Here is a 24,209-nt window from a genome sequence, read left to right on the forward strand (position 1 = left end):
TTATTACAGGTTTGAGCCATGAGATCCCCAAAGGCTCAGAACTGAGAGCAGAGAGCAGGGGATCTCAGCACGAGCAGGGATTCTCAGTAGTCTCTGGCAAGGAGGTTTCCTGTCTGGGGAGCTACTGGTGCTTACCTCCAGAGATGGGGAACTCCCTCCTTTGCCAAAGGAGCTGTGATGAGAAAGATCTAGTTATTAGGAAACTTTCATATATACGGTGATTCTCTCGATTTGGCCTCTGCTCTGCCCTTGGGTCTAGAGAGATCTGCAGGCCTTGACCCCATCCCCCCCACCCCCCAGATCAACCCTGGCCCAGGCTTTGAAAATGCATGTGGGTGTGAAGGGATGGTCAAGAGCCAAGCATTCTGGGAAGAACGCAGGGCTTGGCCAGCGTGGGAGAGAGCTGCTGGACACAAGACCCGGCCCCCTTGTCATTGATGAGGCCGGTGGGGGGGGGGGAGGGGTGGCCAGGGCTGGAATTGAGATGAGAGGTTCATCCAGCGTAGGCTTTGCAAGGGCTGTGACTTCTGTCAGAAGGTCCCTCTGGGACCAGGATGTAACAGTTGAAATGGGGCTCATGGCATTTGATCCAGCGTTGGATCCTGGCACTATCTTAAAGTTCCTTTCACGGAGAGGCAGGTCAGGTGCCTGTGACCCTCCCCTAGGCCTTGGGGAAAATTCTAGAAAAGATGCAAGCTCGAGGCAGTGCACCCCAGTGGTTAGCACAGCCCATGGGGCCTGGATATTCCATTCCCCATCTGTGTGACCTTGGGCAAGTCACACCCCCACTCTGTGCCCTGGCCCCTCATCTGCAGAATAGGACAATACTAGCAGCTACTTTGTGGGTTTGTTGTAAGGACTAAGTAGTCGCTATGGAGTACAAGCTTCTTCGGATTAGAAGTCAGTGAGCTTTATTAACATCACTACCAAGTCTGTGCTGACTGGGGATTGTATTAGTTTGCGAGCGCTGCAGAAACAACCTAGCACAAACCAGGGGGCTTCAAAAACAGAAACGTGTTTGCTCACCTCCCCGGAGGCCAGAAGTCTGCGATCAAGGTGTTGGTTGAGTTGGTTCCTTCTGAGACTAAAGGAGAATCTGGTCCAGGTTAACTAATTTCATCGGCAATGACTCAATTTCCAAAATGGGTCTTATTCTGAGGTCCTGGGGAGTTTAGGACAGCAACATATGAGTTTTGGGGAGGGGAATACAATTCAGCCCTAATAAGAACTGGAAATCAAGGCTGTATTTAGCCAGAAAGGGGTAAACATCACACATTTTCACCAACCAGAACAGAGAAAGAGGCCAGGAAGAGAGCGGGTCAAAAGAACAGGGAAGCGTTTCAGCACCGAGGACAGCGGCACGCAATCTGGTTTGCGTCCCTCTGGCTGCAAACCTTCCAGACCCACAGGCTCATGGCCTTGAAGGTTGCTCGGGGGTCCCACCCTCCCCTCCCAGGACCAGCACACTCCATGTTCTGCAAATGAGGCCCCACGGGCAAGAGAGGACCCAAGGAGGAAGGGTTTTGCCTCTATTTGACATCTCCCTGCAGTCCAATTTCTTTCTGGCTGTGCCTAATTTCTCTCAGGCCCTAGGCTAGTTGTTTTAGCGCCTCTCCTTTCCCGGAAGACCTTGGGGGATTAAATTCAGAAAATAGAAACACCAAAAAAGGAGTAGAAAGACCAGCCATGGGCTGGGAGAAGATGTGTGTGCATCAGATGTAACCATAAAAGAATACAAAGTATTCTTTATTTACACACCACATAAAGAACTCCTACAAAGCCACAAGGTGCCCAGCTTTTTTAATAACTATAGCAATGTATGTTCCAATCTCAATGAAATACAATGATACACCCACCATAATGACTAACATCTAAAAGGCTGGCAAAACCAAGGGTTGGGGAAAACGAAGCATAAATACTGTCAGACCCGCTGGTTGGAGAATGCTCTGGTACAACCCACTTTGGCAAACTGTTTGAAAGAATCGATTAAAGCCAAACATAAGCCTACCTTGTTACCAGCAATTCCATTTCCGGATATGCCTTTGCGCATCAGAGTACCTGTGCAAGAACGCTCCACAGCACATTTATTCATGATAGCCTTTAACAGCGGACAGCCCCGACGCCCATCCACAAGAGAATGGATAGCCTTGCTGTATATTCACAGGGCAAAACACTACAAGCCAGGAAAAGGAATTAACCCCCTGATACACACAACCACCTGTCGTTGAGTGGCAGAAGCTAGATACAAAGTGTACATATGCTATGATTCCATTTATATAAGTTCAAAGGCAGGAAGGGCTCAGCTACACTGATTAGTGACCCCCCCCCCCCCCCCCGCGGCAGGGAACCATAATGAAGAACAGTGACGTGATTATCACAAGAGCTAGGTAGCAGTGACTTCTGGGGGAGATTGTCATGGGATGGGAGCACCCGGGCTTCTGGGAGCGTCTGTGTTCTATTCCTCAACCTGGAAAATGGTTACGTGATTTTATAATTATAAAATTATTATATATTACGTGATTTATAATCTAAGTTCTGCACTTTTTTGGCATATATATATATATATATATATATATATTTAATGTTTGTTTTTGAGAGAGAGAGAGAGAGCGCACAAGTGGGGGAGGGGCAGAGAGAGAGGTAGACACAGAAGCCGAAACAGGCTCCGAGCTGTCAGCACAGAGCCCGACGTGGGGCTCGAACTCACGAGCTGTGAGATCATGACCTGAATCGAAGTCAGGAGCTCAACCGACTGAGCCACCCAGACGCCCCACGGGAGGGGGGTTGTTTTTAATATATCTCCATTACAATTTTTTTTATTGTGGGTAAAATACGCATAAGATTAAATTCGCCGTCTTAACCGTGTCTAAGTGCACGGCTCAGGGGCATCAGGCATGCTCACGCTGTTGTGTAACCATCCCCAACATCCGTCTCTGGAATTTCTCATTTCCCCAAATGGAAACTGGCTCCCTGAAGCACGGGCTCCCCGCCCCCTGCCCCACCCCTGGCTCCCACCGTCTACTCTCTGTCTCTGGGGACGGGACTCCAGTAGGGACCCCCTGTGAGTGGGACCAGACAGTCCTTGTCCTTCTGTGTCTGGCCTATTACGCTGAGCGTAATAACATCCTTCAAGGTTCATCCACGTTGCAGCGGGGGTCAGAATTCCTCGCTTTTTAAGGCAGAATAATATTCCAGCGTATGGATGGACCCCATTGTGTTTTCCATTCATCTGTTGATGGACACTTGGGTGGTGCCGCCTTTTGGCCGTTGTGAATAATACTGCTGTGAATATGCGTAATGTCTGTTTGAAATATCTGTCGAGTCCCTGCTTTCAATTCTTTTGGGTAGAGACCCAGACGTGCAGTTGCTGGGGTCCTACGATAATTCTGTTTAACTTTTCTGAGGAAGGCCAAACCGTCTTCCACGGGGGCTTCACCGTTTTACGTGCTCACCGCAAATGGTTTTTATACGCTAGAAAGCCCTGCTCCCCAGGGCACCAGAGGACCCCTCGGGCCTGAGGCAGACCCCTCCCCAGCCACCGGCCCAGCCGGTGGGAATGGCAGCGTGGTGACCACATCCCAGAGGGAAGGACGCGGCCTTAATTAGCTCCTGCCTGGAGCACAACTGGGCTCCACGGGGCTGTTCCCAGGGGCTCTGCACAGGGGGACCTAGGGGTCGGAGGAGGCAGAGAGGCTCCGGGGGGGAGGTGGGGGTGGTGGGCACAGGGTCCACGGCGCCAGAGCAGACGACGATGGTCTCGTTTCACACGCAGTGAAGGTGAGGTACACAGAGGTTAGAGGCAGAGTCCAGGGCTGAGGCCCGGCCCCCTGGGTCCATCTCAGGGGACCTGACACCTGCCTGCATCCCACACCCCGCCTCAGGCAGACCTCTTTCAAAACACCATTGATCTGTCTCATCGATCTTTCTCTGGGGGCCTCTCTCCGTCTCTCTCTGTGTCTCTGGTCTCTGCAGTTCTCACGCCTCGCACCCCTCCCCAGCCCCCACCCGGCCCGGACGGCGTCCAACCAATCACACCCTCGCTCTGGACCACTTCAGGGAGGGCCCGCCCCCTGTCCTCTCCTGATTGGCTCCGCCGCACCACGCCCCCTCTAGCCCCGCCCCCGCCCCGACCCATCCTTGTACGCTCTGGGACCATCCTCTCGGAGCGGAGCGGGGAAACTGAGGCCCGGAGAGGGGCGGCGCCGGGCCCAAGGCCACGAAGCAGGTGCGTGGCAGAGCCGCTGTGCTCCTCCTCCCAGTCCTGGAGCACCTTCTGCATCCTTGGGGCACCGTCCTCCCCGGGCAGCCGCGGCCTCGCTGCCCCACCGGCCCTCACCCCGCGCTCTGCCTATCTGTTCATCTGGCGTCGGACGCGGATTTAATTAGCAGCTACTCTGCTCTCCCCTTCCCTAGCTCACCGAGGGGGAGGGGCGGCTGGACCACGGCTATTGTCCTCCCCCCCCCCCCCCAATACCGTTGGCTCCCGTGTCCTGTTTATTTTGGGCTTGTAGTAAAAAAGAACATAAAATCTACCTCAATTTTTCCTTCTTTTCCATTTTTTAAAAAATGTGGTTAAATACAATTAAATTCACCCTCCTCACCCTTTCCAAGCGCACAGCTCAGCGGCATCAGGCACACTCACACTGTCGTGCAGCCGCCCCCACCCCCCGTCTCCAGAACTTTCCATCTCCCCGGACTGAGGCTCTGTCCCCATGAAGCACGGACTCCCCAGCCCTGGCTCCCACCATCCACTCTCTGTCCCTGTGGACGGGACTCCTCTGGGGACCCCTGCGCGGGGGGTCACGCGGGACGTGTCCTGTGTCCGGCTCCTGTCACCGCATACTGTCCTCGGGGTCTATCCACGTGGTGCCAGGTGGCAGGACGTCCTTCCTTTCCAAAGCGGAATGATACTCCGGGGTGTGGACGGACCACATTGTGTTCGTTTATCCATTGGTGGACACTTGGCTCCCTTCCCCTTTTGGCCGTTGGGATTAAGGCTGCTGTGAACTTGGGTCTGCGATCTCCTTTTCTCTTAACGCCCCCATTTGTCTCCCCTCCAGGCTGTGCCTTTCTCACCTACTGTGCCAGGGACTCCGCCATCAAAGCTCAGACTGCCCTGCACGAACAGAAGACCTTGCCCGGGGTGAGTCCTGGGTGCTGTCTGGGGTGTGGGGAAGGAGGGGACGCTCTCACCCTGGGGAAGGCTGAGGCCCTGCCTGGGGTCAGCGGTGAGGCCCGCGTGCCTCCGGACTCAGAAAGAGGGATAAGGTGCGGAGGGGCAGAAATGACCAGAGAGAGCATTTCTCGAGTGCCTACTGCCTGTCATGTTGCCTGCTTCACACCAGAGCGGTTGTGTGTGGTTGTGCAGGTTGCACACGGCCCAGAGGCCCGGCCCAGCGTGCAAGTGTCATTGTGCCGAGACCTGAAGGACGAGGAAGCATTAGCAGAGAAAGGGAACAGCATGTGCAGAAGCCTTGAGGCAGGATTGTGCCTGGCACGTTGCAGGAACAGCAAGGGGGCCTGTGCGGCCGGAGAGAGTGAGCGAGGGAGCCAGGGGGAGGAGGGGAGGGCAGCGAGGGGACGGGGCAAGTCCTAAGGGCCTTAAGGGCCTCCAGGAGGAGCTTAGACGCTGCCTGCTTCTCAATATGAAAAGGAAAGGGATTTTCTTATCCCTCATCCTTACGAGCAAATAGAGCTACGGCCCCTTAACGAAGGGGGTGTTTGGGCAGCTTTTCCACCCCCAGGGGAGGCTGGCCCAGGCTCCGTCTCCGCTGGCTCTCCCTTGTCAGCCCTGCCTTCTTGGGGTGGGCAGGAAGCCCCTGTCCCCAGTGCAGGCAGGGTGGTCGGCCTGAGCCAGCTGAGCCCGGTCCCCAGGCAGCGTCTGTTCTTGGAAATCGAAGGAAGCACAGTGAGACCCCTGGCATCCCATGGGCTCTGGGGTGTTCACCCTTCCTTCTGGGACTCTCGTGGACTCTTCAGCATCAGGGACATCTGGGGGCTGCTTGGGTGACATCTGCAGACACACGTGCTGGGAATTTGGGTGCAACAGGGCTGATTGGGTGCACCTGCCGGGAACATGCCATCATGGCATGGGTTGACTTGGGTCTGAACAAGCACCAGAAATGGCCCAGGGTCTGGCCTCAACCTCATAGTCAAGAACAAAGTGCCCCTTTTTGGGTGAAGACAAGAGGGGTGGAGGAGATGTGGCAGCAAGCAGTCCTTGCTGAGCAGCAGTGAGCCAGTGACTTAACCTCTCTGATCTTCAGCACCGGAAGAGTATAACGGGGTGGGGTGGAGGGAGGAAACTGTAGAGAAGGGGGTCACGGAAGGCTTCACGGAGGAGGTGACATCCGAGAAGAGAAGTCACAGTTCTCCCTCCATTGGACCTTCTGCCATCACCTCCCCGAACCAACTGGGGACTGGAGGGCAGGTGCATCCGCGCAGGCTGGCCCCCGGGGGCACAGTGGAGTTTCTGTGGACCCCACTAGTTATCTCCTGTGGCCTAACAATTATTCCACAACCTGGTGGCTTCAAACAGCCAGCATTAGTGGTCCCAGTGGCCGGGGGGCCGGAATTAGGGAATGGGTCTGCGGCACGGTCGTGGCTCAGAGTCTCTCCTGACTGTGACTCAGGGATCCGCCTCCGTGCTGGCCCCTGGGGCAGCCGTGGACAAGAGGCCTCAGTTCCTCTCAAGGGGGACAACTTGAGCAGCCTCACAGCATGGCGGCCGGCTTCCCCCAGGGCGCAAGGAGGGCACCACCTCGCGCCTCGTCTTGGAGCGACACGCTGTCTGCCACACTCCCCTTGGCAGGAACCTCTGGGGGCACTGGGAACCTAGGGGAAGAAACCGGTTTTGTAGTGGATTTGTCCAAGGTCGAGCAGCCAGCAAACGGCAGAATGGGGACTTGACGGCCGACCCTGTGTGGGCGCCCAGCCCTTCCGTGTCCGGTGGACCGTTTCTTGGCGCGTGGCACCAGGTTCTGGCTGGGGGCTCTGCACCATCTGTCCGGAGAAATCCGTACCCACCTGGAGATCTGCTAAGATTTCTAGCAGTGCCCCCAGCTCAGTCCTTCTTAGCTCTCTTCTGCTCCCATTTTACTGATGGAATCACTGAGAGCCAAAGCCAGCCTCCCTCTCCACCGCCTGAGGCCCTGGGGGCCTGGGAAGCAGCGCCCTCTGTGTTGGGGGCCCAAGCTGGGCTCTGGGCTCCATCAGCAGCCGGGAGGGAAGCCAGAAGAAGGCGGGGGGGGGGGTGTCTCTCCCTAGAGTGGGGGCCCCTCGAGTCCTCAACACCCATGGGTTCACTCAACAGACATTTACTGAGCACCTGAACGAACAACCCAATGAAAGGACTTCCGGTGGTGAGGACACCACGGAGCCCAGAGGCGACGGGGGCGGGGGGGGGGGGGACAACTTTCAGAGCGATTTTCAGACTCAGGATGGGGGTTCTGTTTCGACAGGGAGCTCAGGGACCTTCTCTGAGCATCAGGGGCCAGAGGGACCGCAGGGAGCTGTGGTCGTTCGGGCAAGTGGCTCGGGCAGGGACAGCGGAGGTAGAGATGGGAGGTTCGGGATGTTTTTGGAGCAAAGCTTTCCGGGTCGGAGTGAACGGGGCGGGGTGGGGGGGGCGGGTTAGTGACCCGGGGCCACTGTAACAAAGCGCCATGCACTGGGGAGCTGAAAGCGACCGAAATTTATGCTGTCACGCTTCTGGGAGCCAGAAGTCTGAAAGCGACGCGGCAGGAGGGCCACGCTGTGGGGAACTGTGTTCCACGTCTCTCCAGCTCCCGGTGGCTGTCCAGCTTGTGGACGCATCACCCCCATCTCTGCCTCTGTGGCCACGTGGCCGCCCTCTGTGTTGATACGTCTCCCCTCCCCCTCCGCCTTTCTTTCTCTTATAAGGACACCTGTCGATGGGTCTAGGGCTCACCCTAAACCTCATCTCGAGATCCGTGAGTTAATCGCATCTGTAAGGACACCTTTCCCAGATTCACAGGTTCTGGGGGTTAGGACTTGGACATATTTCAGGGAAGTCCCCGTTCAACCCACTCTGACGGGCGAGCACCAAATGAGCAGCGAATGTGTGGCGGCCGGGACAGCATCGCGGTGGCCCTAGGTGGGGGGGTGCCGGGGCCCCGCACTGGTGACTTCGTGCGGCAAACAAGGCGGCTTCTCGGAGGAGAGGGCATCTGAGCCACGCCGTGTCTCGAGAGGTGGGGAAGATTGTGGCAGATGGAGACAGGGGTGGCGTGGGGACGGCGTGGGCCGAGCCGGGAGGTAGGAATGTGCCAGGCGAGCTGCTGAGCGCGGGAGACACAGCGGAGCCTCCTCTGTCTCGTGGAGGAGTTTACGTTAGGTCAGAGGAGGGGTCTCAGCCCGGGGGGCGATTCTGCCCCCGCGGGACCCTGAGTGACGTCTGGGGACACTTGTGATTGTCATGACTGGGAGATGCTCCTGGCATCCACTGATCAGGAGAATAAGGAGCAGCGAAGGTTCCAGAGCAGTGCGCCTTGGTCTAGAACGCGAGCCACATCTAACATTTAAATGTTTCCACGAGGGGGCGTCTGGGTGGCTCAGTCAGCTCAGTGTCTGACTCTTGATTTGGGCTCAGGTCATGATCTCACAGTTCGCGGGTTCAAGCCCCGCACTGGGCTCCCCACTGAGCATGGAGTCTGCTTGGGATTCTCTCTCTCCCTCTGTGACCCTCTCCCCCCCCCCCAATTAAAAATAAATAAACTTGGGGGGCGCCTGGGTGGCTCAGTCAGTTAAGTGTCCGACTTCAGCTCAGGTCGTGATCTCAAGGTCCGTGAGTTCGAGCCCCGCATTGGGCTCCGTGCTGATGGCTCGGAGCCTGGAGCCTGCTTCGGATTCTGTGTCTCCCTCTCTCTCTTCCCCTCCCCCGCTCATGCTCTGTCTCTCTCTTTCTCTCTCTCAAAAATCAATAAACGTTAAAAAATGTTTTAAACTTAAACCACTACACGTGGCTAGTGGCTACCACATTGGGCAGCCCAAGTCTAGAATGTTCTTTTTAAAAAACATTTATTTATTTATTTTTGGGAGAAAGAGCGAGCACAGCAAGGGAGGGGCGGAGAGAGAGAGAAGTCGACACAGAAGCCGAAGCAGGCTCCAGGCTCCCAGCTGTCAGCACAGAGCCTGACGCGGGGTTCGGACCCACAAACTGTGAGATCATGACCCGAGCTGATCATGATTGGACGCTCAGCCGACTGAGCCGCCCAGGTGCCCCTAGAATGTTCTAGGTCAGGGAATAACTACTGTGTTAGGCAGCAGATATAGAATGTTCTAGACTGGGGGTCACCTCCTGTATGGGAGCGTTCAGACTTAGAATATCCTAGATTAGGAGCCAGCCACTGTTTTGGATAGCACAGATGTAGAATGTTCTAGACCAGGGATCAGCTACCACGTTAGACAGGGCATTCTAGACCTAGAATGTTCTAGACCCAGCAACATGATGTAATGTCATCGTATGTCTAGATTGTGGAGTCTGGGGGTCTCTTTGTGATACGGGCTCGTGGTTGGGGGGAGGGAGGATCTCTAGCAGTCCCCAGAAACCATGCCTGTCGTGTCCCCACGCCTGAGCCCCTGTCTTCCTGTTGGAGGAATCACCATCCTGACATTCACGGTAACCAACCCCTGTTTTTCCTCACGGTCTTCGTGCTGATAAATATATCTCTAGAAGACCGGGTAACCTTTTCCCGTTTCGCTTTTTACCTAAAGCGACTGGAATCATAGTATATGTAGTCTTTACCACCTGCCTTTTTTTCTGTCACTGACTGTGCTGCTGCTGAGATCCAGTGTCCCCTGTCGGCACCAGGTCTCTCAGTGGCTGGTGCTTTTTCGTGGCCGTGTAGTATTCCACAGCGGGCCCACACAACTTGCCACGGTCCTGTGGGTGGGCCGTTACCGACCGGAGAGATCTCTACCTTCGAGAGAGATCCTGCCGTGCTTTGTCTCCGATGGACACGTGCCGCGTCTCCTTTGGGCGCCGACTCGGGAGTTCGGACCCCCGAGGACCTAGGCCTGCGGCCTCTGTGGCCGACACCCCCCCTGCCAAGCCATGAAGGGGGTTGACTTGCGGGTGAACCTCCTCCCCCCAGGGCAGCGGCACCGGCAGCCTTTCAGAGCCAGAGCTGACGCCTCTTCCGCGGGTTGCAGGAAGAGTGACGGGGAGGGTGGGGGGGCGCCGGGTCCTGCGCTGGCTCTGTGCTCCCCCCCCCCACACCACGCTGCCGCTTCTGCAGCAGACGGGTTCCCGTGTCGCGTGTGACAGCGGTGTCCGTGGGGGATGCGGTTTAATCAAATCTCAGCATTCTGGAGTAGGATCCTAAATTAATCACAGAAGCCCAGAATAGGACCCGGAACGGACCGCAGGACCCGGGAGTCCACGCTGGGCAAATGCCGCAGATCGAGCTGATGTTCTCCGTTGGGCCGTCCGACCCCAGGATGGGGTTCCTGGACCTGGAACGGGGGGCCGTGGGGACAGGGGGTCCAGCTGGGTCTCTCGGGGGCCGTGCCATCAGAGACGACACCATCCGTCCTTTCTTCGTGAAGGTCTCGAGGGGAGGACACCCCAGTTCTGCCGGCTGCCCCCCTGTTCTTGTGTGCACCCTGGAAAGGGATAGGTTTGTCCGTCTGGCTGCGGATCCCCCCGACGGACCCCTCCTGACACCCCTTCTATGCACACAGGGGTTTCTGAGGTGACCTCCCCCCCGCAAGACCCCCTCCCACATCCCACGACTTGGCTCAGAGCCAAGCCGAACCTGAGAAGGCGCAAGGGGCCCCACGGTGGCTTGACCTTCCCAGGCCTCAGTTTCCTCATTTGTGAATGGGATTGCAGAAGTGTGAATGGGACTGAGGGCCCTGGGCGTGACACCTGCCGGCTGCTGAGCCTGGCAACAGGAGCCTGGCACATCCACGATGAACGAATGAATGAACGAACGAACGAATGAATGAACTGTCGCAGGCAAGTCAAGCCTGCAGGACTCTGGGCCAGTCTCGTCTTCCCAAGCCCGGCTTCTCCCCCTGAAGCGTATACACAGCTGGGCACAAGCTCTTGACTTACTCCCCGCACGGGGTGCTGGGCCCAGCAGGGGTCCAGCTTGCTCTTTGCCCACGGGGACAGGGACTGGGTTTCACTTTCTGGGGAGTCTGGAAGCCATAGGTTTTGTCTCATTTCATTTCACTTGCCATTTGGGGACCCCGGGCCGGGCCTCTGGTGCGGAAGGGGCGCACAGCCCCTCGGCCCCTGCCCCTAGGAAGTCACCCAAGAGGGACAATGTGTGTGTGTTGGGGCGTGTGCCACAATCAAGGTGATGCCTGGACAAAGCATTGAAGCAGAGGCACTTGGAGAGGTGGCCTTCGGGGAGAGGTGGCCTCGGAGGGGCCTGTTCGCACTGAGGATGGGGTGTGTGTGTGGGGGGGGTGAGATGCAGTGATGTCCCGGGGGCATGGGAGGAAGGCAGAGGAGGAAGGCAGAGGAGGAATGCCAGGATGCGACTCCCGGGGCAGTAGGGAGCCACAGCAGCGCCTAGAGCAGGAGAGAGGCTTGCTCTGGGTGTTTGACAGAAGCTGGCGGGGGCCCCCGCGGGAGAAGGGGAGGCTGTAATGGTGGCTTGGGCCCCACCTTGCTTTCTTCTCCTCCATACTACCCAGAAACAACCCGGTTGGGGCCTCTCCCGGGCCCCCATGTCTTCTAAAGGACCGTCTTCCGGGCCCCAGCCTGACTACCAGAGGCACCTCCTGCAGTCCCTCCCCCAGTGGCCTCAGTGTCCCCATCTGTAACACACACAGGTCAGACACAGGGACCCCGGTTTCTCAACGGCGTATGACTTCGTTGAAGTCACCCAGCAAAAGCTGGGGGCAGAGCAAGGACTGGACCTCAGCTACGTGATGTATGCCCCCCCCCGCCCCCAGAGACACAGACGCCCCCCCCAGAGCCCCGGCCCACAGGACCCTTGGCTGAAGGGTTGGCTGGATCCTAAGAGGACCTTGAGGAAACCATCAGGAGACCCGGACTCTGCTTCTGACGTTCTCCTCTCCCTTTCTGATTTGCCCATCTGTAAAACGCGAATGTTTCCATCTCATAAAGTTGTTTGGAGATTGAATGAGTCAGGGGGTGTAGGTATTCCTCCTACAGAAACTGTGTCCCCCCCCCCCCAAAACTCTTACTCATACTTCAAAACCCACTGCACTATTCCATCTCCAGTGCGGCCCCAGTAGCCTTGGGCTCTTCACTGCTCTGAGCTCTGGGGTCTCCAGGAGCCGTTGATCCCTAGCTCTGGCTCAATCCTGACCTCTCAGGTCTGGGAGTGCCTGCCTCTGCCTGTGTCTCCCCTTGGGCCAGATTACTGGGGTCCTCCCTGGGGTTGCAGCCTGACTCGGCATGGGGCACGCTGGGAATGTTGTGGAATAAATGAAAGGGGGACGGGACGGGGGAGGGAAGGGACGCAGCGATGGGGAGCCAGAGAAGGTGGAGGAGGGAGGGAGGGCACTAGGCAGAGACCTCGGTGGGACAGATGGAGAGAGGGAGCCGGAAGGAGGTGGGCAGAGCCAGATGGGCGGGCAGGGGCGACAGGAGGGGTGTGGGGAGACCCAGCTCCCCCCCCAACCCCCCCTCCCCCCCCCCCCCCGCACGCCTCCTCCCGGCTCGCGCGGGCAACGCCGGCAGGGCCCGGCCTCTGGCGGGCGGATCGTCAGCGCCCGCCGGGCGTCGGGCGCGGGGAGCGAGGCGCGGGGCCGGTGCGTGCGTGCGGCGTGTGCGCGCCTGTGCGCCCGGGGCCGGGCGGGCGGCGGCACGAGGCCAGCCTGGCGCGCGTCTCCAGGCCGGTGGGTAAGGCGGGCCGCGGGGTGCGGACGGCCAGGCCTCGGAGCCTCGGCTTTCGAGTGGGGGACCGGGGAGGAGGGGACTGACTGCCCGCCTGGCTTCTCGGGACCAGACCCAGACCCCCGCGGCTGCCCCGCGCCGAGCTGACCCAGGAGGGGGAAGGGGCCTCCCAGGAGGCGGAAGGTCCCAGGCTCCGCAACCGGGCTGGTGGGGGGGTAGGGGAGATGGGGCGCAGGTATCCAGGCCACGAGAGTGGGGCGGGGGTGGAGGGTGCGGGGATGGGCACAGGTTCCCTCCCCGTGGCCCCCCCACCTCGCTCCCTCCCTCAGCGCATCCATCTCCAGAAGATTATATTTAAATATCTCTTTTGTGCAAGGCAGGAGCTGGGCTCGCCCCTAAGAGGCGGTTTCCATGGCAACAACAATTGCCAGCTTCCGTGTGGTGAATCAGCGTTGCCATGGCAACCCCATCCTCATCTGCCCAAGGTGCTGGGCGGCAGGGGGGGGGGGGGGGAGGTGAGGGCCGGCGGAGGCGGGGTGGGAGGGGTGGGGGCGAACAGGAGGCCGGAGCTCAGGTGCCCCCTGTCCCCCCACCTCCCTTCACAACCTCAGTCTGCCCGCAGCCCAGAACCTGGTCCCATCTGGTTGAACAAAATCTCTCCTCCCGCCTCCAGCTAGCTGGGTGTGGTACCCAGGTGGAGAGGGCACGGGGTGTGTGTGTGTGTGTGTGTGTGTGTGTGTGTGTGGACATGGTGGGGGAAGGGAGAGCCTTTCCCAGGTGGTCAGGGTCCCTCTGAGGATGTGGCTGGGTGGGTGGCAGGAACTGGGGACACTGGAAGGCCTCTCTGCTTCTGGGGCTCCCAAGGCTGAGTTCAAATTGAGGCCGCCCATATGCGCGCAGAATGGGGAGGGGCTCAGAGAGGGTAGGGAAGCTGGAGAGGGGGAGGGGGCGCAGGGAAAGAGGGTGCAGGGTGAGGGAGGGGACTCAGACTGGGGGTGTGGGGCAGTTCGGGGTCTAAGAGAAGGGGAAGGAGATCTGGGGGTTCACAGTTGGAGAGGGGTCTCTACTCACGGGACTGGGTAGAAAGATCCTTAGAGTCGAAGTCTAGGGAGGCTTAGTGCCTTCACTCACCCACCATGACCTTGGACAGACAACCTCTGCCGGCCTCGGTTTTGACATCTGTAAAACCTGGGGAAAGCTGCAGCTCGCTGGGCAGCTGCACAGTGACCAGAGGGCTGACGTCCCCCAAGCACCTTCTCCGAATGGCCGTGGGGACTGTCTGACCTTGGAGGGGGTCTGGGACGGGCACGTGTTCCAACCCCAGGCCTGGTGGCCTTCTATGCTGTTGTGTGTTGGCCGCCTCCTCCTGGTCCGTTCAGTTCGGCAAGCTTCTCTGGTTCTCCCTGCGGCCGCGAGAACGCAAGACACAGGCACTCGCTGCCCCGAAGCAGAGGGAGGAAGGGTTGCCTGCGTGGGGCTTTTGAGCGGGGTTTTGAAGGATGAGTAAGAGTTCGCCAGAAGCACCAGGCTTGGAGGAGGATCCCATTCTCAGACCAGTGGAGAAGCAAATGTCACCCACTTCCCACATCCCTTGAGTTGGTTCTCAGATATCCACATTAGCTCCTCCCCATGGCTGGGTAAGTTTGGGGGTGGGGCTTACAGGAGGATTTCTTCCATCGAACATCATTTTCGGTGCTGGAGGTGGAGGACAGGAGGGTCCAGAACACCGAGTCCACATTGAAAGCTGGCCCACTCAGGTACGACAGTCCTCCCACCCAAGGCTCAGAGAGCTGGCTAAAAGGAGTTGCCTTGGTGGCAGTCAGCTAGTGCTCAGTAACAAACCAACTCAACCGTCTTATTTGGTCATGATTCCACGGGTCGGCGAGCACAGACGGGGCTCAGCTGGGCGGTTCTTCTGCTGGTCTCTCCAGGGTCACTCGTGCCGTGGCAGTCAGTCAGGGCTTGCGGGGCAAGCCGGGAGAGGACAGCCTTCCTCCCACAGGCTGCCTGTCATTGGGCCTCTCAGTGCTTGAGGTCTCCCGTCCTCCTGTCCTGCCTCGGCTTGTCCAGCTGGCAGCGCGCGGGTCCCAAAAGAGGAAGCTGCAAAGTCTCCCGAGGCCGGGGCTTGGAACTCCCCCCACTTCCCCGCCACCACACTCCACTCGCCAGAGCAAGTCACAAGGCCAAGTCCAGATGCAGAGGGTGGGGACATAGACTCCAGTCTTTGATGACAGAAACTGCAAGGTCACGTCACACACAGGACCAGAGGAGTTGGGCATCTTTCCAAGGAGCATACAGCACTTGGGAAGGCAAGGAGGCTTCCTGCAGCAAGAAATATTGTAACTGGGTTTTGAAGGTAAAGTAAGAGTTTTCCAGGCAGCGTGAGTGAAGCCCTGTACCTGGGACTGTGTGTCCGTTTAGTTTGGCTGGTTTGCTGCTGGAAGCTGGTGGGGTGCTGAGCCCGGGGAGGGGGGCAGGGTGCCCGGCGGGGCTCGGACGTAGCCTCCCCCCGCCCCGCCACGCCGCACTGCCAGCCTTGACCTCCTCCTCCTCCCCTCTCTGTCCACAGATGGCGCGGCCGATCCAGGTGAAACCTGCGGACAGTGAAAGCCGCGGAGGTAGTTGTCATCTGTCCGTGGCCGGGGGTCGGCGGAGGAGCCGGGGAAGGAGGGGAATCTCTGATCAGAAGGATGTAGCCGTCACCTCTCCGCTCACACGCCTAATGGTGGTGGGAGAGGCAGAGTCCCCTAGCTAGGGCAGGGGCAGGCGAGCAGGGGGGCTCTGCCCTCCCTTCCAAGCCCAGGAGTCAGGAGTAGGGGGTCTGGCTGGGTCCCGCCGCCGGCCCCCCTAGAGCTTGAAATACACCCCTCCCCTAGGGTGCAAAACGGGGGGTCTTCCGACGCAGAGGGGATGGGATCCCTGAAGGGGTCCCTGAGGGGAATCGCTTTTTCTGTGCGTGTGCGTGTGCGTGTGAGCACGCATGCCTTGGCACGCCCGTGTACAGATGTGCGTGAGCACGTGCACATGTGCACGCGCGTTTCTGCGGCTCCTGTGGTGGGGGTGCCTGCCTGCCGGTGCGCATGTCTGTGCGTGGGCGTGCGTGTTCGAGCGTGTGTGCTTGACCTTCGAGGCTGGGCGAGCGGGTTCTCCGGCTGCGGGTCTGGACCGTGTTGGGGACCTGCCCACGGGGGCGTGCTCGGCTGTCCCCAGTGGCATCGGGGCTAGTCATTCTTGGAGAGTTTCCTCCCCGCCCCCCCCCCCCCCATCTCAGGTGGACTGGGTGGCGTGCGGGGCAGGGCTGTTAGGACTCCTGTGTGCGTGTAGGAGCCTGGGACAGCCCATCTGGGTTGGGGCCTGTTTTCACACTCTCCAAGCTGGCTGCGAGTGTAGGGCAGGGGTTGGAGAGGGGGTCTGTGTATCTCCATCTCTCCGCTTCTCTCTCACTCTTTTAGTAATTCTTCCCCTCCTCCTCCCCCTCCTCCCCTCCTCCTCCCCTCCTCCTCCCCCTCCTCCCCTTCTCCTCCCCCTCCTCCTCCTCCTTCTCCCCCTCCTCCTTTTTCACTTCCTCCCCGTCCTCCTCCCCTCCTCTCCTCCCCCTCCTCCTCTTCCTCCTCCTCTCCTTCCTCCTCCTTCTCTGCCTCCTTCTCCTCCTTCCCCTCCTCCTCCTTTCCCTCCCCCCTCCTTCCCCTCCTTCTCCCCCTCCTCCCCTCCTCCTCCCCTCCCCCTCCTCCTCTTCCTCCTCCTCCCCTTCCTCCTCCTTCTCCGCCTCCTTCTCCTCCTTCCCCTCCTCCCCCTTTCTCTCCCCCTCCTCCCCTCCCCATCCTTCTCCTCTCCTCCTCCTCCCTTTCCTCCTCCTTCTCCTCCTTCCCCTCCTCCCCCTTTCTCTCCCCCCTCCTTCCCTCCTCCTCCCCTCCTCCCCCTCCCTTTCCTCCTCCTTCTCCTCCTTCCCCTCCTCCCCCTTTCCCTACCCCCTCCTCTTCCCCCCTCCTCTTTCACTTCTTCCTTCCCCTCCTCCTCCTCCTCCTCCCCTTCCTCTCTCTTCTTCTTCTCCTCCTTCTTCCTCTCTCTGTTTCACCCTCTCTCCCTCTCCATACCTCTTTCTCTCTCCTTATCTTTTTCTCTCCTTCTGTCTCTCTGGTTCTCTCCGTACTCCTCTCTCTGTGTCTCGCTTTGTCTCTTACTGTCTCTCTCAGTCTCTCTCTCTCTCTCTCTCTCACCTGTTTCTTTCCCTGACTCTCAGTCTCTCCGCGTCTGTCCCTCCTTCCCTCCCACCCTCATGAGTGACAGCTGCCAGAGAACAGGTTTCCAGAGTAACCCAGCTCGGCATTCCTGGGAGACGGAGCTGCCATGTTCCTGATTACAGGGGGGGCAGCGCAGTTACCGGAGGGAGCAGGACTCTGGTGCCTCATACGGCAGCCAGACGCTGGCCCAGCCAGGCCTGCAGCCGGGCACCCACCCCAACCCCTCCAGACGGGGGCTCCGGGCTTCCAGGCACCCGGTCCTGCGCGCACACACACGCCCTCACTCATTCGGCAGCCACCTGCCCGGCTCCTTTTGGGGATGCGGGAGCCAGCGGCGCTCACCCGCCACGGGCAAATCTAGATGGCAGACAGACAGACAGACAGGGGCCCAGGCCAGGCAGCTCTCACGCCAGCACTGTGTGTGGGTGCTCTGAAGGCAAGGAGGGAGAGAGCATCTTTGCCCGAGGGTGGGAGCAGTGAGCGGTGGCCCTGAGGATTGAAGGGAGGACATTCCAGGAGGGGCGCACCGCGTGAGCGAAGGCTCCGAGATGCGCCCGAGCAGCGCACGTGGGAGGGGGGACAGACCCGGCGCGGGGAAGCTCGTGGCTGTGTCCTCCCGCTCACAGGCAGAGCAGGGGCCGGCAGTGCTCCCCCCCGGGCGCTGCTGCCTCCGTTCGGTTGGAGGGACCGAGAAACTCCCGGAGGCCAGGACTCGGCTGAGGGGGCGTCTCCGCCCACAGGGGACCGGAAGCTGTTTGTGGGGATGCTGAACAAGCAGCAGTCGGAAGAGGACGTGCTGCGGCTGTTCCAGCCCTTTGGGGTCATCGACGAATGCACCGTGCTCCGCGGGCCTGACGGCAGCAGCAAAGGTGACCGGCGAGCCGGGACTGGCCCTGGGGCGAGGCTGGGCGCGTAGGTGGGGATGGGACTAGCTCCTGGGGGCGGAGCTGGGCACTTGAGGGGGCGGGACTGGCTCCTGGGGGCGGGGCGGGGCACTTGAGGGGGGCGGGACTGGCTCCGGGGGCGGGGCCGGGCACGTGGGAGGGCGGAGTTGGCTCCGGGGGCGGGGCCGGGCACGTGAGAGGGCGGGACTGGCTCCTGGGGGCGGGGGCGGGGCACTTGAGGAGGTGGGGCTGGGCACCTGAGGGGGCGGGACTGGCTCCGGGGGCGGGGCCGGGCACATGGGGGGGCGGGACTGGCTCCTGGGGGCGGGGCAGGATACTTGAAGGGGTGGGCACTGGCTCCAGGAGGCGGGGGTGGAGGAGAGCACGTGAGAGGGCGGGGTTGGTTCCCGGGGGTGGAGCTGGACACTTGAGAACGCGGGACTGGCTCCTGGGGGCGGGGCCAGGCACGTGAGGGGGCGGGGTTGGCTCCTGGGGGTGGGGCCTACAGGTAGTTGATGGGCCGGGACTGACTCCTGAAGGCAGTGGGGCAGGGCGGCTGGGGGCGCGGACTGGGTGACCAGGGCTGTCAAGTCCCACGGGGTCCTAACTGTGTGCCATGTCCCGATAAGCTGCCTGTGTCCACCTGGCTCTGTGGGACAGTTTCCTGTGGACTGTCGGCCTGATCCTGGCTGTACCATCCAGGAAAGACTTTAATGGTCTCCAATGTTTCCCTGTCTGCCCATGTGGCTGTATGTGACTATGGACGCCTGCCTCTCTTAGGCTCTGATTCTTTATGCCTGAGTGTCTAAATGACTATTGCTGTCTGAGTTTTCATGAGTCTGGTGGTGTTTGTCTGTCTACCTGATTCTACCCGTTTAGTCCATCTGTCTGGCACCAACTCTCAGCCTGCCTGTCTCTGGCTCTTGCAACTTTTAATCTTCTAGGACTGAATGTATCCCATGGTCCCTATTTGCTTGGCTCTCTCTCTTTTTTAAAAAATTGATATCCATATACTGTAAAAACTCCTCTTTTTTAAAACGTACAGTGAAGTGCTTTTCAGTATATTCAAAAAATTGTGCAACCATTGCCACTCTCTAATTCCAGAACATTCCATTGTCTCACCCCACCTGCCTGGCTCTTCCATAGTATTGTCTCCGGAATTATGTCTAGTGGTCTCTCCTTATGACTGTGTGTCTGAATTTGCCTATGTCTGGTGGTCCCTGGCTATCTGTCTGCCCGATTTCTGATTTGGTCCTGTGTGACTAGCCAGCTGGGTCTGCCCTGTCTGGTTCCTTCCTTCCTTCCTTCCTTCCTTCCTTCCTTTCTGGTCCCCATCTCTCTAACTCTGGTGACATGGGCATATCTGTCTGGGTCTGAATGTATCTGTGCCTGACTGTACCCACAGGACTGTATCTCTGTGCCTGTGTCTGAAGGTTTGTCACCATCACTCTGCATATCTGATTTCAGCTCTGGATCTCATGGTGCCAGGGGCTGGTGGGTGTTCTCGAAGCCCGTGCCCTTCCCTTGTTCCAGCGGGCAGGGCCTGCCTCCCCGACTGTGCACCGCTTCGCGACACCCGTCTGACTGTGCGTGTGACAAATAGCTGTGTGGCTGGCTGGCTTTCTGAGTGAATGGACGGCCAACTGGCTGATGTCGACCTCTGTGGCTGGCTGTGTGCTTGTCTTGTTGCCTGATCCTTTATTGTCCAGCTGTCTGTCTGGACACATGACTGCTTGTCTCTCTGTTCTGACTGTCCGGCCTTCCGGCTGCCTGTGTCTGACACTGGCCGTCCAGGGCTCCCGGTCCCCTCTCCTGCGGCCCCTGCCCCCCCCCCCCCCCGAAAGACCCCGTTGCCCTCACGCACTCTCCTTCCTTCTCTTGGGGCAGGCTGTGCCTTTGTGAAGTTCTCCTCCCACACCGAGGCCCAGGCGGCCATCCACGCGCTGCACGGCAGCCAAACCATGCCGGTGAGTAGGACTGTCCCGGGCCCTGGGGCGGGCAGGGGGGAGGGGGGAGGGGACAGGGACGGAAACGCTCGCGCCCGTCCCAGCCGTCCTCGGCCTCTGGCTGGTCGTCAGCGAGGCACAGGCGGAGGAGGAGCGCGCCTCTGATGGCGCCGTGGGCGGGTGCACGCACACGAGGGTGACTGCGCACGCGCCCGTGCGAGTGAGTGTGGGGCTGCGCGTGGACTAGCGCGTGTGTGCCTGTTCACGTGTGTGCGAGGGAGAGAATACGTGGGTGTGCGCACATGCCCGTGGGTGTGAGTGCGTGTGTGTGTGCCTGGCAGTGGGTGATTGTTAACGTGCACGTGAGCTGTGTGCGTGTGAGATGTGCGGATACGTGTGTGTGCTGGCACACGTGTAAGTGTGTCGAGTGGGTGTTTTTGTGCGAGTCGACGGTGCAGTACGTCCGTGGGTGGGGGCACGTGTGTGTATTGAGTGCATGCGTGTGTATGTGTGAGTGTGCCTGGGGGGCGTGGGGGGGGCAGGGGCGTATGTGTGCATCTGCAGGAATATGTGAGGGCAAGTGTATGCGTGTGTGTGAGCGTGTAGGTCTGCGTGGGTGGCATTTGTGTGCACGTGTGTGGGTATGCGTGTGAGTATGTGCACGCGCGTGTGTGTGTGTGAGCGTGTGTAAACATGTGGGTGTACAAGAGGGTGTCCTGGAGGGGCGAGATCCCGAGAGGTAGTTTGGCTTTGTCGAGGCCAGCAGGGGGACGTGTGGGGCGTGGGGGATGACGACACGGATGGGGGGGCAGTGGAGGAGCAGGGGGGCGGCTGGAGGGGCTGCGGTCCAAAGCTGAGGAGCACGGCTTCTTAGGGCGATGAGAGCCACGGAAAGTTTTTTTTTTTTATTTTTGGGACAGAGAGAGACAGAGCATGAACGGGGTAGGGGCAGAGAGAGAGGGAGACACAGAATCGGAAACAGGCTCCAGGCTCCGAGCCATCAGCCCAGAGCCCGACGCGGGGCTCGAACTCACGGACCGAGAGATCGTGACCTGGCTGAAGTCGGACGCCCAACCGACTGCGCCTCCCAGGCGCCCCGAGCCACGGAAAGTTTTGACAGGGGAGGGAAGGTCGTTTGGACACGTCCCCTGGGCCAGGGTGGGGATGGGCAGGGGGCAGGACTGGCGCAGGGAGAGGCTGGGGAGGACCAGCCGGGCTCTGGGAGTGGCCCTGCCCTCTAGGAAGCAGGTGCCGGGGGCCACCATCACTGTACGTGAATGTCCAAATCTGCCAGGGGACGACAGGCCTTCCAGAACCAACTCTGCTCTCAGCTGGTCTCAAAATGGGTGTGCAGGGGGCGCCTGGGGGGCTCAGTCGGTTAAGCATCCGACCCTTGATTTCGGCTCAGGTCGTGACCCCACCGTTCGTGAGTTCGAGCCCCATGTGTGTGCTGTCAGCGCAGAGCCTGCTTGGGATTCTCTGTCCCCCTCTCTCTGCCCTTCCACCACTCAGTCTCTCCATCTCTCTCTCTCTCTCTCAAAATAAATAAGTAAACCCCCAAAAACTAGGTGTGAAGGGCAGGGCAGTGTCAGAGCTTCTGGTCCCTTGCTCTCTGGGTACTTGGGCATCAGTTTTAGTCCCTAGCGTGGCAGGATTCATTCAGGCTTTCTCCTGCAGGGAGCTGACCAGTGAGGAGGTGTCTCAGGGAGTGAGCTCGCCATCACAGGGGGCAACCTCTCTGATGGTCGGTGTCTCACCTGTTCTCAGGTGTGAGTGCGTTATAGGTCCCCGTCGTTCCTCTCCAGCAGTCGGCTTCTCCAGTTTTGAGAGTGTGGCTGATAGTCCGGGTCCTCTCCTGGGCCCCAGACACAACCCCCCGGGGCCCAGAGGCCCCACCTGTGCGCACAAGCGGCCGCACGGTCAAGTGCGAGACCCAGGACGCCGAGCTCTGAGCTGTTCTCGCTGCGACGTGCATGTCCCGCGGCGGCGGGCCCATGGGTGGGACTGAGACCTCCCGGCATCTACCCTGCGCGCGCGCGCGGCCAAGGCCCTGGGCTGGCGTGGTTCCAGGAACCCAGAGTCCTGGCTACCTGCCTCCTTCTTTCCCTCCCTGCTCGCCGCCGCCCCTGCAGGGTGCCTCCTCCAGCCTGGTGGTCAAGTTTGCCGACACGGACAAGGAGCGGACGCTCCGGCGCATGCAACAGATGGTGGGCCAGCTGGGCATCCTGACGCCGTCCCTCACCCTGCCCTTCAGCCCCTACAGTGCCTACGCCCAGGCTGTGAGTGACCCCGGCAGACGCACGCCTGTCTCCCAAGGCCACTCTGGGGGTTCAGCTCAGTCTCTCTCTCTCTCTCTGCGTTCTGTCGAGGGCCGCTGCCTCTCTGCTCCTCTTCCCGTCTCCTGCCCAGTCTGTCTGACTCGGGGTCCTATCCTGGCCACGGCCGAGTCCCCACATCCAGGCTGATTCCTGAGCCCCAGCCCCAGCTGAGCCCTCCAGCCACGAACCGAGCCCCAGGCCCAAGCTGAACCCCAACTCTGGACTGACACAACCCCATGCTTAGCTCCAAAAGGAGCCTCTAAATCCAGGCTGACTCCCAACTGAGACCCGACCCTGGCTGACTTCCGTGTTGGCTGATCCCCGATCCCGGACCAAGCCCCAGTTCCTGACTCAGCCCTGACCTGAAGACTGAACCCTGATCCTAGACTGACCCTCGATCCCAGGCTGAGCCCCACAATTCCTAACTGAGGCCTGAGCCACGATAGCCAGGCTGACCGCTCCCCCACCCCCGCCAGTTACCAGAGGGCCAGGCCTCCCCCAGGGCGTCATGACCTCAGGGCAGGTGCCACCCCGACTGTGCACGCTGACTCCCTCTCCGCCCCCAGCTCATGCAGCAGCAGACAACGGTCCTGTCCACGTCGGGCAGCTACCTGAGCCCTGGCGTGGCCTTCTCACCCTGCCACATCCAGCAGATCGGCGCCGTCAGCCTTAACGGGCTGCCTGCCACACCCATCGCCCCTGCCTCTGGTGAGAGTCCGCCAGGGGCCTGAGGATGGTGGGCAGGGCGGGGCCGGGGCCAGGGCCAGGCTCAGGCTCCCCATCGCGCTCCTCTGCCCCACAGGACTGCACTCGCCCCCGCTGCTTGGTTCCACTGCTGTGCCCGGGCTCGTGGCTCCCATCACCAATGGCTTCGCTGGCGTCGTGCCCTTCCCTGGGGGGCACCCTGCCCTAGAGACCGTGTATGCCAATGGCCTTGTGCCCTACCCAGGTAACGTGAGTGGTTCCCCCAGGGGCCGAGGAGAGGGGGTGGGGCCGGGAAGGCATCTCTGGGACAAGCGTGGGTTCCTGTGCCCTGGTGCCTGGGAAACAGAGGCGGTCTCAGCTGGACAGATGTGAGCGGTGGGCACAGAGAAGGGGGCTGTAGCAGGGTGCGTAAACATGGGAACTTTATACCCAGGCATTTATGGGTGCAGATTTCAGTTTGGTGGCCCTAAATAGTTTCCGTGAGTCTCTGGGCCTCAGTTTGCTCACCCGGGAGATGGGGCAGATAACATCAGACATCTCATGAGGTTGCACGGACAGTGGACTCAGTATATAAAATGCTGAACGTGTCACCTGTCCTGAGAACAGCAGCACCATCCATCTCAGTTATTAATCACTGCTGTTTAGGAAGACGTCAGTAGTCTCATTCATTCATTCATTCATTCATTCATTCAGTATTAACCATGCCCTGAGCTAGGCTCGGCCCTGCCTTTGTGAAGCAGGGGCCCCATCTTTCCCTTACTTAGACCACAATCCCCAGGCAAGCATCTGCCAGTAGCTGGCAGTATCTGTGTTTCCACCATTGAGGAGAACTTATTTTTATTTTGAAATGATTGGAGCTCACAGGGAGTTTCAAAAATAGTACAGAGAGGTCCCAGTACCTCCAACCCAGTCCCCCACCCCCACCCCCCCGCCCACCATGCTAACATCTTACATAACCACAGCACATTGTTGAAACCAGGAAACTGACGTTGGTGGGGTACAATGAACTCAACAGGAGTTGGAGATCTTACTCAGAGTGTGCCACTTTGTACGTGCCCTCGCTTGTTGTAGGTGTGTTGGGGGGGGCATTCTGTGCCATTTTATCACAGGTATAGATTTGGGTAACCACCACCACAATCAAGATACAAAACTTCTCCATCAATACAGAGTGATTGGTGCGTGTGACCCCTTTAGGGGCACACCCCACCACCACCCCGTCCTCTAGCAGCCTCTCTCTCCATTCGAGCAGAATCTTTTGGCTGAATTTCCCCCCG

General features: G+C 59.6%; 1 protein-coding gene across 14 annotated transcripts in view; it reads left to right on the forward strand.

Moving 5' to 3' along the window:
- CELF5 (CUGBP Elav-like family member 5) overlaps positions 1-24,209 on the forward strand; it is a 48,111-nt gene that overhangs the window by 14,319 nt on the left and 9,583 nt on the right. For 2 of the 14 annotated variants that reach the window (XM_081791223.1, XM_081791207.1), the window contains exons 2-8: positions 5,061-5,143; positions 15,411-15,459; positions 17,823-17,951; positions 19,854-19,933; positions 22,045-22,191; positions 22,797-22,938; positions 23,033-23,179. In XM_081791223.1, coding sequence (XP_081647349.1) covers positions 5,061-5,143; positions 15,411-15,459; positions 17,823-17,951; positions 19,854-19,933; positions 22,045-22,191; positions 22,797-22,938; positions 23,033-23,179 — 777 coding nt within the window. Of the gene's footprint in view, positions 1-5,060; positions 5,144-12,531; positions 12,848-13,105; positions 13,327-13,808; positions 15,198-15,410; positions 15,463-17,822; positions 17,952-19,853; positions 19,934-22,044; positions 22,192-22,796; positions 22,939-23,032; positions 23,180-24,209 lie in introns of those variants that run through there. The other 12 variants (XM_078442449.2, XM_081791206.1, XM_078442448.2 and 9 more) reach the window with 11 other exon arrangements.

Source organism: Panthera onca, chromosome A2 (genome assembly GCF_046562875.1).
Source record: "Panthera onca isolate mPanOnc1 chromosome A2, mPanOnc1 haplotype 2, whole genome shotgun sequence".
NCBI classification, from domain to species: Eukaryota; Metazoa; Chordata; class Mammalia; order Carnivora; family Felidae; genus Panthera; species Panthera onca.